This window comes from Bufo gargarizans, chromosome 6 (assembly GCF_014858855.1).
Source record: "Bufo gargarizans isolate SCDJY-AF-19 chromosome 6, ASM1485885v1, whole genome shotgun sequence".
Taxonomy (NCBI): domain Eukaryota; kingdom Metazoa; phylum Chordata; class Amphibia; order Anura; family Bufonidae; genus Bufo; species Bufo gargarizans.
Genome location: NC_058085.1, coordinates 74,954,345 through 74,973,914, shown reverse-complemented (window position 1 = coordinate 74,973,914; position 19,570 = coordinate 74,954,345). Strand labels below are relative to the sequence as shown.

Sequence of the window (19,570 nt, the reverse complement as noted above, 5' to 3'; positions counted from 1 at the left end):
CCCGCCGGCCCGTACTGCATTGCTACCTCCGCCAGGCACAGCTGCGGCCTCTCATCTCTCCTGCTGCTTGAACCAGTCTGTGCGCTTCTGTCTGTTCTTCAAGAAAATGGCCGCCGTCTACTTTGTATGTAGGCACGTAGTATGCCGCTCACCCTCTAGCGACCGCAATGGCTTGTGGTTGCTATGGGGATGGGAGCGTGGCTCTGGAAATCACTTTTGTGTATTTCAGTTTAACGGAGTTTCATAGTGATCATTTGGAGATCGGTGCAGCAGGTACTGTACTGATTTCCCCATATGTATATTCATGCCAAGGTGTAGCTGGGGTTGCACCCTGTGCAGGTGTGGGTGGCCCGGCAATGTGGATCGTCTGATACAGTGAGGCTACTAGAAAAGGAATATACAGCCCTGCTGTTATATCTATTATTATTACCTGTAGTAATGCTCTGATTTTTCTGCACCATAAAGTAGGGAAACCGTTCAGTTCATGTCCACATTGGTTTTCTGGAAGGGATTGTCGAATAACAGGTGGAATTAGGTGTCTGCAGTTCATATTTGGGCAAGCTGATGGCACAGGGGGGAGCTGATGGCACTGGGGGATTGTGGAGCTGATGGCACTGGGGGATTGTGGAGCTGATGGCACTGGGGGATTGTGGCGCTGATGGCACTGGGGGATTGTGGAGCTGATGGCACTGGGGGATTGTGGAGCTGATGGCACTGGGGGATTGTGGAGCTGATGGCACTGGGGGATTGTGGAGCTGATGGCACTGGGGGATTGTGGAGCTGATGGCACTGGGGGATTGTGGAGCTGATGGCACTGGGGGATTGTGGAGCTGATGGCACTGGGGGATTGTGGAGCTGATGGCACTGGGGGATTGTGGAGCTGATGGCACTGGGGGATTGTGGAGCTGATGGCACTGGGGGATTGTGGCGCTGATGGCACTGGGGGATTGTGGCGCTGATGGCACTGGGGGATTGTGGCGCTGATGGCACTGGGGGATTGTGGCGCTGATGGCACTGGGGGATTGTGGCGCTGATGGCACTGGGGGATTGTGGCGCTGATGGCACTGGGGGATTGTGGCGCTGATGGCACTGGGGGATTGTGGCGCTGATGGCACTGGGGGATTGTGGCGCTGATGCACTTGGGCTGATCGCACAGGGGGAACAAAGGGTGTTGGAGACTGATGGCAGGGGGTCTGATGAGTTTTTATAAAGGAAAACCGTCTATTAATTCATTTTTTCTTATTGGATTACTCGATTAATCGTAAAAAATAATCAATAGAATACTCGATTTCTAAAATAATCGTTTACTGCAGCCCTAATCCAGATATAGACCGCTGCAGGGGAAGGCCTCGCTGAGGAGCACTAATCTGTCTGTGTATTACAGCTCCATCCGGAGGCCTGTGTATTTTCCAGCACAAGTAATTTACTGTCAGCATTAGGGGAGTAGCGGTGCTGGTAACTGTCAAGAGTAGCATGCTGATTTTGTGTTCCTTCCGCACTGATTTTTGTGTTAAATTTTCAGTGCAGTAAATGCTTGTAATGCCAACAGACCACATTGCTTAGGGCTTGTTCACACAAACGTTTTTCTGCATTCCGTATACGGGCCGTTTTTTGAGTTCCGTATAGGGTCCGTATATGGAACCATTCATTTCAATGGTTCTGCAAAAAAAAAACGGAATGTACTCCGTATGCATTCCATTTCCTTTTTTCCCGTTCTGTTCAAAGATATAACATGTCCTATTATTGCCCACAAATCACGTTCCGTGGCTCCATTCAAGTCAATGGGTCCGCAAAAAAAAAAAAAAGGAACACATACGGAATGTACTCCGTATGTCTTCCGTATCCATTCCATTTTTGCGGAACCATCTATTGAAAATTTTATGGCCAGCCCAATTTTTTCTATGTAATTACTGTATCCTGTATATAACATACGGAAAAACTGAATGGAATGAGAAACACTACTGAAACAAAAAACGGATCCGTTAAAAACGGCCCGCAAAACACTGAAAAAGCCTTACGGTCGTGTGAACAAGCCCTTACATAGAGGGCAGACTCAGTGTCCGGTAACAAGTATTATATTAATCTATTAACCCCTATTCCACCTGGAAAACAAAACTTATCCGGCGATATGCAAACACTACAATATCAATATAACAGAATGTTTATTTTTTGTGGTTGGAGAAGATTGCAATTGCCATTCTGGTAAGGGGTAATTAAGAAGAAAAGCACATGTCCCATGGCCATCAAATGGCTAAAAAGAAATCGAGATCATAATCACCTCGCAAACCACAATTCATTCCTGTTCCTATCTTGCCCCATGTCCCCGCTGCACTCTACTTCTGCCTGACGTCCCGACACAACAGGAAATAGCTGGGAATGCTGCTCAGGCAGAGGCGGGTGACTGATGAAGCCATTTCCTACTGTGTCAGGATGTCAGCCAGAAGTGGAGCACAGTGGAAATCAAGAGTGTAATCTTCTTTAATTTATTTTTTTACAATTTGATGGCCATCGGATGTATTAGGGTTGTGCAATCTTCTGACTCAAAGCCAGAAGTGGATCCAGCAGGAATGAAAAGTTTATATTAATGTAAAGAGGAGCTACTAGACAACCAGTATAGGTGTTTTACTAGCGAAATAGCCATGTTGGTTGTTGGGTCTAGCTTCAATTTACGGTAGTCCAGGGAAGAACCCTTGTAAGTTGAAAATATTGTATTCTGAGGCCATTGTATCCTGAGGGATCACTGTACAAGCGGGCAGCCACATCCATTGCGGATAGATGCATTCTGATCTGCAAATCTGTCTGGTCACCTGTAAGTGCTATTATTATACACTTGAAGCACCTAGGAGTAAGAACAGTCGGCCACAAAGCGATAGACTCACTTCAGCAAGGCTTGTAACTTATACTTTAAGTCTTTACTTTTCCAGAATACAGTTGTACGCAGCGGCTGTCTTTATCAGTAAAACTGCTATCCAGGTATGCACCCTTACACCGGGAGTGCTATCAGTCACAGACAACAGGTGAATTAGAAAGAGCAGAGATTCAACATGTTATCTTGAACATATATAAAGGTATCAGTCATGTCTCCCCTCTCCATTTTTGGGCTATTAAAAGATTTTTTTGCAAGGCCTTATGTCTAGCTACACCATGCATTTAGACAATCGTCACTTTTAACTTTGTGGCAACAAAGACCCTTTCTGGTGCGGTATAGCTTTGCCTCTGTGCACAAAATGAGGCCCATGAAGACAACGATTGATTAACAAGTTTATTTGTGAAGAGACTCAAGTGGCTCCACAGAGCCCTGACCTCCACCATATCCTACACTTTTGAGATAAATTAGAACACAGATTGTGAGCTCGATCTTCTCATCCAACATCAGTGCCTGACCTCACATATACGTTTGAATGGGGACAAATTCCCACAGACTCGCTCTGAAATCTTGTGGGAAGCCTCCCCAGGTGAAAGGTTGCTATAGCTGGTTTTGGATGTTGAAGCTTATATACGTGTGTGGGTCAGGTGTCCACACATATAATGTATGTACATTCATTAATTCATGTATAAACCTACAGGTATAGTGCTTCTCAAAGACATTGCATTTGGCTATGTCTGTCATTCCCACGGCATTTCCCGAATACACAGATTCTGTGAGGTCTTTGTGGTTAGTCAGTCCATGGCCTACAGTGTACATAGGGGTAGGTTCTCCATTCTGTAGAAATTGATTAGTTTCTGTTATTAACAATGAGGCATAAAGGTCACATACAGATCCCAGTGACACCTGTAGAACTGCTGACTTTTTTATGTCACTTGCTTTCTCTTCTCTTTATTTCTCCATATGATATGTATTCTGCAATGTAAACCTGTAACCTATTTGGGCAAAGAAAGTGACAGATTTTAAGGAGTCCTTTCTCCTTCCTGATAAGTTGTATTGTAGGATAAACCTGTTCATAGATTGCACTGGAAGGAGAGTAACTCATGGGAGCAAGTCTTATACTGTCCATCACACCAGCGTCACGCAGAGCAGTTATGTCAGATTTAAAGGGGTTATATAAAAATGAAAATCTGACATCATATAGTACATGACATCAAATTTTTTGTATTGCATTCTACTCATTTTGTGCTAAAAAAACATTTTTTAAATTGGTCTTTATTAAAAAATGTGGAGCCCTTTTTTCTATGCAGAGCTGAGATGCTGTAATAGCACCCTCTGTCAGTTGGGGAGCTGACGGGCTCCTGATCTCTGCTCTGACATTATAAACACTCATTAAAGCTCGGCTGTTATCTTACTGATAAGACTGGCTTTAAATAAGTGTTTAGGACCTCATAGTATTTTAGAGTTGAGGTTTATTAGATGAAAGTAGCGTTTTTTGCAGATCCGTCATGGATCTGCAAAAGAGCTTCCGTTACAATAATACAACCGCATGCATCCGTCATGAACGGATCCGGTTGTATTATGTCTTCTATAGCAATAACGTATCCGTCATGAACACAATTGAAGGTCAATGGGAGACTGATCAGATTTATATTGTGCCAGATTGTGTCGGAGAAAACAGATCCGTCGCCATTGACTTACATTGTGTGTCAAGATGGATCCGTTTGGCTCTGCTTCATCAGACAGCAAAACGCTGCAGGCAGCGTTTTGGTGTCCGCCTCCAGACGGTAATGGGGACGGAACAGAGGCAAACTGATGCATTCTGAGTGGAACCTTTTCCACTCAGAATGCATTAGGGCAAAACTGATCTCACAAACGGAAAGCCAAAACGCGAGTGTGAAAGTAGCCTAAAAGTACCAGTCGCACAGTTAGAAAAACGGTTAACCTTTTGTGATAGAATGGCTCAATATTTTTAATAAAGGCCAATTGAAAATATGACTTTTAGCCAAAAATGAGTAAGATTCAATCGTAAATAAAAATTCTACATAGCCTTTAAGTCCAACATTCTGTGTGATCTTATATTTTATAGCAGTCAGAGCTCCACTATCTGATATAGAGCTCCAAATCCCCCACATAAACATAATTATAAAAAAAATTGTCTGTCCACCAGCAGTTGCTTAAGATGACCATACTATACACATGAGAAAAGTGTCAGAGGCAGCCTTGGCAGCAACTTATCTCCCCGAGAACAGGAGTTGGGCATTGAAATGCAACATGCCCGATCCTAATTTCCCTCTACATCAGCTGTTTTGGGGTGTCTCCTTATATATACCCATGCTGGGTGAGAGAAATATCTTGGCAAAAGACAATTTTTCCCTTTTTTATTTTTTTTTATACAAAGTTGTCATTTGACCAAGATATTTCTCACCCAGCATGGGTATATGTAAAATGACACCCCTAAACACATTGCCCAACTTCTCATTAGTACGGCGATACCACATGTGCAACACTTTTTTCCAGCCTAGGTGGGCAAAGGGGCACATATTCCAAACAGCACCTTTAGGATTTCACAGGGCATTTTTTACACATTTTGATTTCAAACTACTTCTCACACATTTGGGCCCCTAAAAAGCCAGGGCAGTATAACTACCCCACAAGTGACCCCATTTTGGAAAGAATACACCCCAAGGTATTTTGTGATGGGCCTAGTGAGTTCATGGAAGTTTTTATTTTTTGTCACAAGTTAGTGGAATATGAGACTTTGTAAGGAAAAAAAAGAAAATCATAATTTAACTTGTGTCAAAAAATAAAAAGTTCTATGAACTCACTATGCCCATCAGCGAATACCTTAGGGTGTCTACTTTCCGAAATTGGGTTATTTGTGGGGTGTTTCTACTGTCTGGGCATTGTAGAACCTCAGAAAACATGACAGGTGCTCAGAAAGTCAGAGCTGCTTCAAAAAGCGGAAATTCACATTTTTGTACCATAGTTTGTAAACGCTATAACTTTTACCCAAACCATTTTTTTTTTACCCAAACATTTTTTTTATCAGTCAAGTAGAGCAATAAATTTAGCGAAAAAATTTATATATAAATGTCGTTTAAAAAAAAAATAATTTACAACTGAAAGTGAAAAATGTCATTTTTTTGCAAAAATTTCGTTAAATTTGGATTAATAACAAAAAAAGTAAAAATGTCAGCAGCAATGAAATGCCACCAAATGAAAGCTCTATTAGTGAGAAGAAAAGGAGGTAAAATTAATTTGGGTGGTAAGTTGCATGACTGAGCAATAAACAGTGAACGTAGTGTAGGGCAGAAGTGTAAAAAGTGGTCTGGTCATTAAGGGGGTTTAAGCTAGGGGGGCTGAGGTGGTTAAAGCGTTGAACATTGACTTATAGGATAGCTGCCTTACATCTGGTGGCATCAGAGGCAGAGCTTGTTAGAGCTCATTTGCATCCCTTTCTTACCATTTAATTCAACACATAAACACAGTAAGCACCTAAGCTGCTTTTAATGGTAGCTGAAATCGGCTACATTTGTATCATTTTGTAGAGGAAAGTTGCCAGCAAAACAAATCTTAAAAAATAAATCAGTACATCATTTTGGGTGAGTGAAGTCCACCAAAAACCGCTGTTGGACATTGTGGATTTTGGTATGGATACGCTGCAGAAACGTACAGAAATTCGTGTGGATCTTATGTGCGTTCACCCGCACCCATGTGCATGTGGCCTAAAGGGGGTTGGCCAGTTTATATTACTAGCTGCATGCTTGCACTGCGCTGGGTACTTGGCTGCTGATGGAGAGTTCAGTCCATCAGTGGCCTCTATTCACTTATACTGTGGACTGCGTATGCTCTAGTTCCTCTGACCGTATCCACTATAAGTGAATGGAGGCCGCTGATTGAACTGTTCATCAGCAGCCATGTTCCCAGCACTGGCACTCGGGTCTGGAGACCTACATGTAAACCTGAATTATTTATAATCAGTGCCAATACTTTTTTAATGCTTATTACTAGCTGCATGCATGTGCTGTTACCAGGATATGTGCAGCTAGTCATATAAGCTTGCCAACCCCTTTAAGATAACCCATTAAAGGGGTTATCCAACCCCTAATAATGCCCAGGCCCATCACGCTGGTTATACTTAGCCCTCTCCCCGTCACCCGTGCCGCTTCTGATGCCCGCACGCCCGCCGTTGAATTTCCCTTTGCACGGATCAAAACATCAGTCGACAGAGGGGCAGCCAATAGCTAGCCACACTGGGAACAAGCTGCCCTAGCGACACCTGTATGCAACGGGGAGATGTGGTGGCCATGCAGGGATCAGGAGCGACATAGGTGCTGGGAAGCGGGATAAGTATAACCAGTGTTAGGGTCCTGGGCATTTTGGGGGGCTTTATAGGGGTTGGATAACATATATGTACTGTAAGTCATTATGCTTAAGGTACAGTGTGGAGCGAGCTCACACGTTTGGCTTGCTACATAAAGTTCATAGCAGGTGCTGGCTGTATAATACAGCAGGCATCTGGCCGCAATAAATGGAATCCGCAATGATGCCATGGACAATAGCGATTGCGGCGTCTTTGGGGATCGGAAGAGGGAATGAAATCGTGCGACTCCAATCAGTTACCATGTTGCATTGCATTAAAGGGAGTCTTTCACCTAAAATCACCATTATAGCACACTAACATCAGGATCTCCATTACATTCCCCATATTAGAATAGTACCTTCCATATTGCTGTCCATCGCCGATTTTCTCAGAAAAACACTTTTTTTCAATGTTAATTAGCTTCTGAAGGTGCCCAGCTGCTGTTGCCCAGGCCCCTTCTCGCTTTTTATACGAAACACCTCCCCTTTCACCCCTCTGGCCCGCCCTAGGTTCTTCTGATTTACATCCTCTTCTTAGTGACAAATCCAGCGCCAGCGCCGTTCAACAGATTTGCCGCGCCTGCGCACTTCATTCCCCATTATGGGCAGAGGCACAAGAGCGCTTAATGCGCATGTGCCGGCCCATACATCCCGATCTAGCCGGCCTTGTGCCTCTGCCCATAATGGGGAATGACGTGCGCAGGCGTGGCGAATCTGTTGAACGGCGTTTCGTTTGAAAAGTGACGAGGGGCCTGGGAAACGGCTGCATAAATGCTGCGCCTGGCACCTTGAATAAGTGTTTTTCTGAGAAAATCGACGATGGCCAGCAATATGGAAAGTACCATTCTAATATGGGGAATGTAATGGAGATCCTGATGTTAGTGTTCTAAAATGGTGATTTTAGGTGAAAGACTCACTTTAACTATAATGGGGACCGGTGGAGATCCAGCCCCAACCTGGCCAGTACATTGAGAATCAGCTGGTGCTGAGCACAGTCCTCAAACTGCAGAATTTGTGTCCCCGAATTGATCCTGACATCAGGTAATAATCCTGCGAAGCTTTATTGGATTACCATCTGTAATGGGGACGGCCTGAACCGAATACTGGAATCGGTCAAGTAGGTTATGCATTGGAGGTGTTATACCAGTACTCTGCAACCAGTGGCTCTCCAGCTATTGACACTACAACCCTCAGTATGTTCTGATCACCATCAGAGCCACAGCTTGGAAATCCTAGCAGGTTTACAGTGTATTATTCCCCAAGTGTGTAAACTGGAGGAAATCTATTAAAATCCAAGAGAGTGACTGCATTGCAGTAAACTAATCGGGATCGTTGTTTTAATTGAAATCAAGTTTACTGAGAACCGGACAGCCATTAATAACCTAATTGATAGCATGCTGAGGTGTGTAAGTGCGTGTGTTTCTGCAAGTGGTGCTCATACTCACTAGTGAATAAATCAAAATGTTTTGAATACTGTTTCCATTGATTTAACATTTGCATATCGTTACCTTGTCCATCCATCCTGTGATTTCAGTGTTGAGGAGTGTAGTTTTATGTATGACTGATCAGAGTAGGGCCGCCCACTGGACTCCTAAGAATAGAAAAGCGGGTATTTAAATTAATAAATAGCAAGTTATACTGAATAAGACTATAGTCTGCTCAGCTCCTCATCTGTGACAGGTTCCCTGTAAGAGTATTTTTCTGTATAAGAAATATGAATTGATTGTGCTGTGGTGTTCTCTTGCAAACCAATCTAAAGATTAATGTGTTTTAATGTAAAATAATGCTAAAAGCATTCCATTTTTCTCTTTAAGGCATTGAACCACCGCGGGAGTCATTTAACCGTTGGCTGTTGGAGAGGAAGGTCCTAGATCGTGGACCAGACCCCCTTCTCCCAAGCGACTGTGATCCAGCAGTGTCTCCATCCATGTTCAGAGAGATTATGAATGATGTTCCAATAAGGTGATGATCAGCCTCGCGGTTATGTACAGACAGAACACATAGACTTTTTTTCTATTTCGCAAATTCGACTTCTTAATTCTTCCAGGTTATCACGTATCAAACATCGAGAGGAAGCAAAACGATTGCTATTTAAATATGCAGAGGCCGCCAAGCGACTTATTGAATCCAGGTGAGACCCTCAACCATTTAAGTACCAAGTCTATTTTGGCATTGGGGCCCACTGGGTTTTTAGTTTTTGTGCTGCTGCATTCAGCCTTAACTTTTTTTAAATTTTTCCTTTGACATAACCATTTGTGGACTTGCTTTTTCGCAGCATGAGTTGTATTTTTCATTGGCACCATTTTGGGGTACATATAACTTTTGCACTGATGGTGCAACATAACTACCATTTTGATTTTATTCGATGGCTGGGTATGATTGCCGCAGTACCAAATATGCATGGGCCGCATGAATAAGTATTTTTGTAGGACAAGCTGTATTTTTTTTTATTGCACCGTTTTGGGGTACATGTAACTTACAGATTTAATTTTTTTAACCCCTTACTGACCACTAATACACCTTTTTACTGACGTAAACAAAGGGGGTCTTTAGCTAAACAGCTGGCTTTAATCAATCATTACATGTACTTAAAATGGTTCATTAAAAACTATAACTTGTCCTGCAGAAAGTAAGACCTCATACAAGTACATTGATGAAAAAACAAAAAAGTTATAGCACTTGAAATGCGATAGTGTGCGTGGTCACTATTTAAGGGTAGAACTGGAAAAAAAAGCAATGGTATTATTGGTTTTGCTTTTTAAATTTACTGTGTGGCATAAACTAACATTTCAATTTGTACTATTACTTAACAGTAGCACATATTATGCAAATAGGGGAGAGGAATGGGAAACAATTCCAATTTATTTATTTATTTTTGTTGCTCGCCGGGTTTAATTAGCAATTAACTTTATTATATAGGTCGTGGCGATTGAGTTGACACCATGTGTGTATGTTTTTACTTGTTGTACAAAATAAAGCCACCTTATATGGAAATTTATTGTTTAAACTTAACGTATATGTAATATTTTTTAAGTCCTACTAGGGGACTTCACAATGCGATCAGGCGATCGCTTATATAATGCTTTGGTATGCTCTGTGTACCGGTACATTGTAACCTGTCAGTGTAAAATTGACAGGATCTCTATTAGGCTGTTCCACATGCACAGCATAAAACACAAAGTCATGGGAGGTCTTTGCTAGGCCCCCAGATGCCTCGACACCCCAAAATTGCATAGAGGGGCATAAGTATAAAAAGACAGATTTTAAAAAGTGTCAACACTGTAAGCCTACACCATAAAGGGTAAGCACAAGTGGTGAAGACACAGATTAGCTGTCCATGACAGTCATACAAAAATGCCAATTAGAGGGGAAAAAAAATATATAAACTTCATTCTAGTCCAAGGTGACAGTATATAAATCCACGTACACAAAATAGTTTAAAAAAAATACACATAATACTGAGAACGGAACAAGGGGGACACCTGGTGGACAAAAAACAGCATCCACAAAGAGTAAATGGCTCATAGCGAGGGCATGAGAATAAATAGACAATTGAACGTGAAAATGTGCAAATTTGCAGGAAGCCTTGCTTGCTGGAGTGGCGGGGCATCCTGTGAAACGCATTGGGCGTGGTGGGTCACTGTCGGTGGCCTGCATCTATTGTCCCTTAATTTTCCGGTGTTACATTTTTATGATTTTTCAGGTTCAGTTGTCTGTCTGTATTCTCATGCACTCTCTGTGAGCCCCTTACTCTTTGAATTGCTGTGTATACTCAGTCATGTGACGATTTCACATACTAGTCGCTTTGTGGATGCTGCTCCACCAGGTGTCCTCCCTTGTTTTGTTCCCTGTTCTGTGTGGATTGTTTATGGGGATTTATATATGCTTTATTTTACCTCAGACTACAATAAAGTTTATGTATTTTCTAGTTTTCTGTGTATCTGTTTATAGTGCAAAAAGATTAAACTTAACCCCTTAAAGAGAACCTGTCGCCACTCCTGACATTCCTGTTTTAATAGCTTAATGCATTCCCCATGTAATAACAATTCTGGAACATCTATTTTTATGTCTGTATGTTGTGCCATTCCTGTTTTATTTCTACTAGAAGGTATGAAGAAATTCCTATTAGCCTTCAGTAAAGGTACAGAAGGGAGGTAACCAGTTGGGGGCGTGTACCTGCACAGTCTGAAAATGACGGCACTGATTGGATAGTGAGAGTCTGTGGAGGTACACCCCCCCAACTGGTTACCTCCCCCCTATACCCTTACTGAAGGCTAATAGCAATTGATTCATAACTTAAAGTGCAAATAATAATAATGAGAAAAGGGTGGACTCGTATCGCCCCATCTCTCTTCTCAACACAGATTTTAAATTATGCGCCAAGTTACTTGCAAATCGCCTAAAAAGAGTTATTGAGAAGTTAATACACCCGGATCAATCAGGGTTTGTACCTAGACGCCAGGCCCAGACGAATATCCGACGGACGTTTCTGAATCTGCAGAGGGGTGGGGAGGGTGCCCACTCCATCCTGTCTCTGGACGCTGAGAAAGCGTTCGACAGGGTGGAGTGGGCATACCTCTGGAGGATTATGCACGAGTTTAATTTGGGGGAAAAATTTATTGGATGGGTGCAAACGCTATATAAGAAGTCGAAAGCCAGGATAAAAATAAATGGAGTAATATCAGAGCCCATACCCCTGCAGAGAGGAACCCGTCAGGGGTGTCCACTCTCCCCATTATTGTTTGCCATATTTGTCGAGCCGCTAGCCTGTAAGGTCCGAGCGGACAACAAAATTAGGGGGTTTGGGGGAAGAGGTGTATCGGATAAGATGGGCCTTTATGCCGACGATATCTTGTTTTTCCTGGCGGGGGGAATACCAACGGTATCATACCTCATAGGAATAGTAAATCAGTTTGGCTCAATCTCAGGTTTTAGGGTGAATTGGACAAAATCGGTGTTGCTCCCAATCGGTTATGAAACAGGGCAGGAGGAAATTAACGTCAAAGTTTTGAAATCCACTGAATCGTTTGATTATCTGGGCATCAAGGTTAGTTCGAGGATACAGGAGTATCTAGAACTAAATATTGATCCTCTCTTAAAAAGGATTAGAGAAAAAACATGTACCTGGCAAAAACTGTTAATCCGACAGGCGGATCGAATCGCGATAATAAAGATGGTTCTTCTGCCGCAGATTTTGTATGTTATCTCCTCCTGTCCTGTATGGATAGGGGATCACTTCTTTAATGCATTAGAAGGAGTAATAAATGATCTCATTTGGGGGAGAAAGAGGGTCAGGCTGAAACAAAAATATTTATGGTTAGATGAGGAAGATGGTGGCCTGTCTGTTCCATGTTTCCGGGGTTACTATTATGCATCCCAGCTTCAGTGGTTAATGATGGAGGACGATGGATTGCGACGTTTTTTGGAGGGGGAAATTGGAGGTCTCCAATATAATATAGTCAGCCTTTTAGAAACTGGTGCTCTAAGAATCAAGGGCAGGAAGTGCCCAATTAGTAAGATGATACATCTAGTCTGGGTTAAGGTTAAAAAATTATTGGGTATAAATTATTTATTAAGCTTCACTCCTATTTGGGGAAATCTGAATTTAAGAGAGTTTTGGAAGTCTGAAGATTATGTATTTTGGGATAGACAGGGTATTAGGTTTGTGGCTCAGTTGGTGGTGGAAGGACAGGTGAAGACTTTAGAGGAAATGGGGGTTAACACAGATGTAGATGGTCTTACTTGGTTTAGATATGTTAGTTTAAAACACGCGTTTGATTTAACAGAGAATAGAGAATATTTTAACACTAAACACTCTGAATTTGCTGAATTTTGTTATCAGGGAGTTGGGAGTAAAGTATCAATTTCACAGATTTATAAAAAAAATAAAGAAGGGGTTAGGAGGAGTGATCAGATTTAATAGTGAAAATAAATGGGCACAAGAGGTGGCACCGTCTATCCTGGACTGGAGAAGTATCTATAAAAATATAAAAAGGAGCACCATTTCTAGTAACTTTCGACTGACGCAGTTCTTTATCCTCCATCGGACTTATATTACCCCCTGGGCATTGAGCAAGATGTATAAAACATCGGAGGCAAAGTGCTGGAAGTGTAGTAAGGTGGGGGCCGATTTTGATCATTTGATTTGGTATTGCCATATTGTGCAGGGCTATTGGGCGCAAGTATTTCAGGACCTTAGTAGAGCAACGGGACATCTCGCCCCACTAGAGATCAGCATAGCAGTGCTGGGGGATACCAGAAGAATTGGGGTGAACAGAGAAAGTGAAAGGAAATGGGAAAAAGGTTTAATGCTTGCGCGGGTGGTGCTGGCTAGAGGATGGGGAGCGAGCAGCCCTCCAAGTGTGGAAGAGTGGAAAAATCTATGTGAGAGAGTGCAGAGATATGAGTATATTAGTCAGGAGAAAAAATGCGATAATAAGGAAGGGAAAAGGAGGAATAAATAAATAAATAGATAAAAATTAAGAAGGAGGGATACTGGTTAGAAATAGAAAATAGAAGCCTGAAAAAGGACTACGGAAACAAATCGCCTGCAGAGGCCCCCCAGGACAATCAAGAGGGTGGGGGGATGGGTGGGATAGGGCGGGGGTGAGGGTATGTTCATTTTCTTGATGTATTTGTTTTGTGAAGTAAAATGAATTCGATACGGGGAATATATGTAGTAAAGGGAGTCCACTAAATAACTATGTAATACATGTTGATCAAAAACTTAACCGATAGTAACTATGAAATGCATGAGGATGTAAACAATTTGTATTCTGCAATGTGTACCCCCACTGTGTAACTGGGGAATTGTTGGCTTCCTGTTTTAAATATATGTATGAAAAGTGATAAATAAATATTTATAAAAAAAAAAAAAAAAAGTGCAAATAATAAAGGAATGGCACAACATACAGACATAAGAATAGAGGCTCCAGAATTGTTATTACATGGGGAATGCATGGAGTTATTAAAACGGGAATGTGAGGAGCGTGACAAGTCCTTGTTAATGACCGGGCCATTTTGCACCTTCATGACCAGGCTTATTTTTGAAAATCTGACATGTATCACTTTATGTGGTAATAACTTTGGAACACTTTTACTTATCCAAGCCATTCTGAGATTTTCTCGTTACACGTTTTACTTCATGACAGTCATAAATTTGAGTCAATATATTTCACCTTTTATTTATGGAAAAATCCCAAATTTACCCCAAATTTTTTTAAATTTGCAATTTTCTAAATTTCAATTTCTCTGCTTTTAAAACAAAGTGATAACTCATAAAAATATTTATTAGAATTTTAATTTAAGAAAATTTCCAAAACCCACTTTTTAAGGACCAGTTCAGGTCTAAAGTCACTTTGTGGGGCTTACATAGTGGACCCCCCCCCCCCCCACACACCTTTTAGGTGTTCTAAAAAAATTAAGGGAAAGTGGAGATGGAATTTCTAAATTGCACTTTTTTGGTAGATTTTCCATTTTAATCCATTTTAATCCATTTTTTGCTTTAACACATCGAGGGTTAACAGCCAAACAAAACTCAATATTTGTTACCCTGATTCTGCGGTTTACATAAACACCCCACATGTGGTTGCAAACTGATGTAAGGGCACACGGCAGGGCGCAGAAGGAAAGAACGCCATATGGTTTTTAGAAGGCAGATTTTGCTGGACTGGTTTTTAGACACCATTTCCCATTTGAAGCCCCCCAGATGCACCTTACAGTAGAAACAATCAAAAAGTCGCCCCATTTTGGAAACTGAGATAAAATGACAGTTTTATTGGTACTATTTTGGGGTACTTATGATTTTTAATCGCTCTGTAAGATGTTTTTTGTGAGGCAAGGTAACCAAAGAATGGATGTTTTGGCATAGTTTTTCATTTTTTGTTTGTTACAACATTCATCTGACAGGGTAGATCATGTGCTATTTTTATAGAGCAGGTTTTTACGGATGCAATGATATCAAATATGTCTAATTTCTTTGTTTCAGTTTTACATAATAAAGCATTTTTGAAAAAAATGTTTTTGTGTCTCCATTTTCTGAACGCCATATTTATATTTTTCTGCCGATTGTCTTGTGCAGGGGCTCGTTTTTTGCAGGAAGAGTTGGTTTTTATTGGTACAATTTTTGGGTACATATGATTTTTTTTGATCATTCATTATTACGCTTTTTGGGACAAGGTGACTAAAAAATTGGTAGTTTTGGCACAGTTTTTATTTATTTATTTTTACGGTGTTTACCTTCTGATATTACAGGAACAACAATCCACAGGGAACCAAATATATTAAATATATTAAATAGATAAAAATACTTTAATGAAAAAATACTGGTCTAGTGCATATATTCTAAAACAAAACAAAAAATAAATCTGTCTAAAAACATGGATAACGAAATCCACCCTTTTTAAAAATGCCCAAAATTGCGATAGTATACTGCTCAATCAGTATCACTCAATAGATAAAAATAAATCTGTACATAACGGACAACCATGAAGTAGTAGTTATGAGTATTACTGATTAGGTATACTGCAATTAGTACGTAGTACACACTATGCAGACAATTGCTCAAAGTAGTTGGTTTCTAATGCTGAGTTTGGATATTGCCCCATACAAATCCTCTCTGTGATTAAGTCCACAATATCAATGTGGCCAAATATATTCCCTCCAGATAAGTAACAAGTGTCCAGAGTAATCCGTACTTGACAATGCGAGGTGGATGCACAGTCCACAAATAAGTGACAAAAAGCAAATGTCCAGAATAATCCGTACTCATCAATGAAGGATAGATACGTAGTAGTCTAAACTAGTGGTAGGCATTGGTAGATGTTGCACATTTATATCTCCCACTTGTTAGAACAGTTGGCGATCATGTAGATTAATAGTGAGCATAAATCTTTTCTATCATTACATATCTGTAATCGATATGGCAGAATGAATCGGATGTGGAAAGGTGACTCTACCTGCCACATACATTTGTGTGATTCTGTATATGTTGACCTTTTATAAATGTGTGTGTGCATCAATCACTATTATCTCTATATCTATATGAGCACTTGCTTAATTATATATAAGAAACATGACAACAGAATCTGTTCAAAACATGCCTAGAGTTTTAAAGTTGATCTGTGAGGTTTACTGTGCGAGGTCTATTTGAGAATATAAGATACAGAAGGAAATTTTGAGCTCAGGAGTGCACAGTTTTTATGATTTGACTGTGTTTGTGGAAAAAGCTGATTAAATGATGTGAGGAGCCATAGAGAAAACCACTTACCGACCACCAACTCCACATGGTGATTGACAGCTCACTTATATAGCGCTGACTTATTCCACAGAGATTTACAGACATTATCATCACTCGCCATCTCCAATGGAACTCTCAATCTAAGTTCCCTATCAGGATGTCTTTGGAGTGTGGGAGGAAACCTGAGGAAACCCACGCAAACACGGGGAGAACATACAAACTACACACAGATGTTGTCTCTGGTCAGATTGGAACCTCAGGACCCCAGCGCTGCAAGGCACCGGTGCTAACCACTGAGCCACCAAGTTGCTGATGCATTGAGGAAGAGTTGTCAATCACTGTGTGTGAGCAGAGAAAGCTACTCATCATCTCCGAGTCCTGCCAGCGTTAAGTCAGCTTCTGCAGCGTTTCCTCCCCTATCGTATGCTTTCCTCTTCTATGCATATGTAATGACTATAGCCACATGTTGCTCAGATTCTTGATTTCCCTCTAGGAGAGCCTCCCCAGATATCAGGAAAGTGGTAAAATGGAACGTGGAGGACACATTTAGCTGGCTGAGAAGAGACCACTTGGCGACTAAGGAGGATTACATGGTTAGTGGTGCCTGATGGTTTCTCATAACTTTGCTGCAATGTATTATAGGAAATGATTGGTCAAGAGCTTTGTTTTTTTTGTAACCCACTGACCCAGCTAAAACTGACTGGTTAATTTCCACATAACTTCCCCCTTAAATGCTTGTTAACGTCACACAATTCCTACAATACAAGGGATAAGTGATTGAAGGGGGTTTCTGAGTGTTTAATAGTGATGGGCTATCTTCAGAATAGGTCAACAGTATCTGATCATACCCCTGCCAATTTGAAGAGGCTATTACGCTGCCTTCTTGCATCTTTCCAAGCCCAGCGCTGTCCATTGTATAACGACTGTGCTTGATATTGCAAGCTCTGCCCCATTCACTTGAATAGAATGAACATGACTAAGTCACTGGAGTGCCACAGCCTCTTCAAACAGCTGATCAGTGGGGGTGCTCGGAGTCGGGCCCCCATGATCAGATAACTGATGTATAAAGATACCACAGCACATAAACAATGCCTACATATGTCTTTGTTTTATTAAAGGCACTCCATAACAGACAAAATTATAGGCAGACAGTGATACGCTGGGACCTCACCCCAATTATCACGATTATGGTGGTTCCCGAGTCCCCTGTGTGAGCGGATCTGTGGTGCACATGTGTGACCACAGCTCTATTCACTTTTATGGGACTGCCGAGTACAGTGGTTAGCTATTGTCTTCAGTCCCATAGAAGTGAATTAAGCATGTTCACGAATGCATGGTACTGCTCTGTTTATACAGGGAAAAAGGGGACCCCAGGTCTTGTGATTGTGGGGTCAAGTTGTCGGACCCCAGCAATCAAACTTTCATCACCTACAGTATCCTATGGATAGCTATTAAATGTTTATGGGAAAAGACTTTTACATTTCAGTCTAAAATTCCTTCCTTTCAATTCAGCTTTATAACCTTCTCTTCTCATGTTGTTTGCTTAATAGCAGTAAAGTCTTTTTACGGTAGGATTGTAAATGTTCTCTCTGTCCTAGGATCGTTTGGAGCACCTACGTAGACAGTGTGGTCCTCATATGACGGCGGTGGCACGTGATTCAGTAGAAGGCATATGTAGCAAGATCTACCACTTCTCCCAAGATTATGTAAAGAGGATCCGGGAGAAGCATTTGGCCCTACTACGTGATGCTAATATACCAGGTGACTAGCTTGACACATTACAACTAGAAAAGGTACAATTTCTGGGGAAATTGTGTGAAGTGTTCTTGCCACCACCAGTAGCTTACAACTGGAGTGGGCTAAGTAACTGGGTGGAGTGTAGACTCCGCCCACTTTTATAAATTTTGACCTTTTTTCTCACACTGACCCACCCTACCGAGTTTGGGTGCTGTGGCTTAAATACTGTGAGAATGACAGCTGTTTAAAGGTTTCTTATTGAAGTCAATAGGGAAAATCTGATTGGTTGTGGCTCCGCCCACTTTTTAGCGTCCCTAAAATGAAATATACATTGGCACAGTCCTCCAGTGACCAACTGTGCCAAGTTTCAGAACCCTGCCATTAACAGTCTAAGAGCAGCGGCAGTTTTAATTTTTCAAATGGCTGAAATTTGATTGGCCGTTGTAGACCCCGCCCACTTAAAAAAAAAATAATTTGGACCCCAGTCACCCAATGACCTACGGTGCCAAGTTTGGGTATTCTGGCTTAAATATTGTGAAAATGATAGCAATTTAAAGGTTTCTCATTGAAGTCAATAGGAAAAATCTGATTTGTCGTTAACTCCGCCCACTTTTTCCATTTTTGAAGCCGACGTAATCTATGACCTGATTTCTGAGATTTGAAGCCCCTGACATCAATAATGGCAGCATTTTTAAATTTTCAGCATTTTTAAATTTTCCCATTGAAATCAATCAAAGAAATCTGATTGGTTGTTTTTGGCCCCGCCCACTTTTCTGAATTTTAATCCTAATCCTAAATTGTCCAACTGTACCAAGTTTGGGGATCCTGCCATTAACAGTCTAAGAGCAGCGGCAGTTTTAAATTTTCCCATTAAAACCTATAGCTGAAATTTGATTGGCCGTTGTAGACTCTGCCCACTTTTAAACATTTGAATTCTAGTCACCTATTAACCGAATATATTAAGTTTAACAACCCTCCCATTAACAATGTTGAAATGGCAGCAATTAAAATTTTTCTCATTGAAGACAATAGGGAAAATCTGATTGGTTGTTTGTGGCTCCGCCCACTTTTTAATGTCCCCAAAATGTGACAGAAATTTTCAGGTTGACCCCATGACTAAGTGACCCAAGTTTGGCGAGTTTCACTCCGAAGCTGTATGAGTGACAAACGTTTGCATTTTTCCAATAAAACTGTATGGGAGAAAAAAAGAGGTTTTCGGGGGCCCGCCCCAGGGGCCCGGAGGGTGGGATCAATTAACAAAGCACAAGCAAGATCCTCGGGTATGTGCCGACCAAGAGTGCAAAGTTCGGTATTTATACTCCTAAATCTGTGGGAGGAGTAGCAATTTGAACGTCTCATTGTAG

General features: G+C 41.4%; 1 protein-coding gene across 2 annotated transcripts in view; it reads left to right on the top strand.

Annotated features, from left to right (window-relative positions):
• PCIF1 (phosphorylated CTD interacting factor 1) overlaps nt 1–19,570 on the top strand; it is a 78,961-nt gene that overhangs the window by 20,713 nt on the left and 38,678 nt on the right. For both annotated transcript variants that reach the window (XR_006390520.1, XM_044299215.1), the window contains exons 7-10: nt 9,046–9,193; nt 9,279–9,362; nt 16,963–17,062; nt 18,068–18,230. Coding sequence is in view for 1 of the 2 variants with exons in the window: in XM_044299215.1 (XP_044155150.1) it covers nt 9,046–9,193; nt 9,279–9,362; nt 16,963–17,062; nt 18,068–18,230 (495 nt within the window). In the remaining variant the exon portion in view is untranslated. The remainder of the gene's footprint in view (nt 1–9,045; nt 9,194–9,278; nt 9,363–16,962; nt 17,063–18,067; nt 18,231–19,570) is intronic.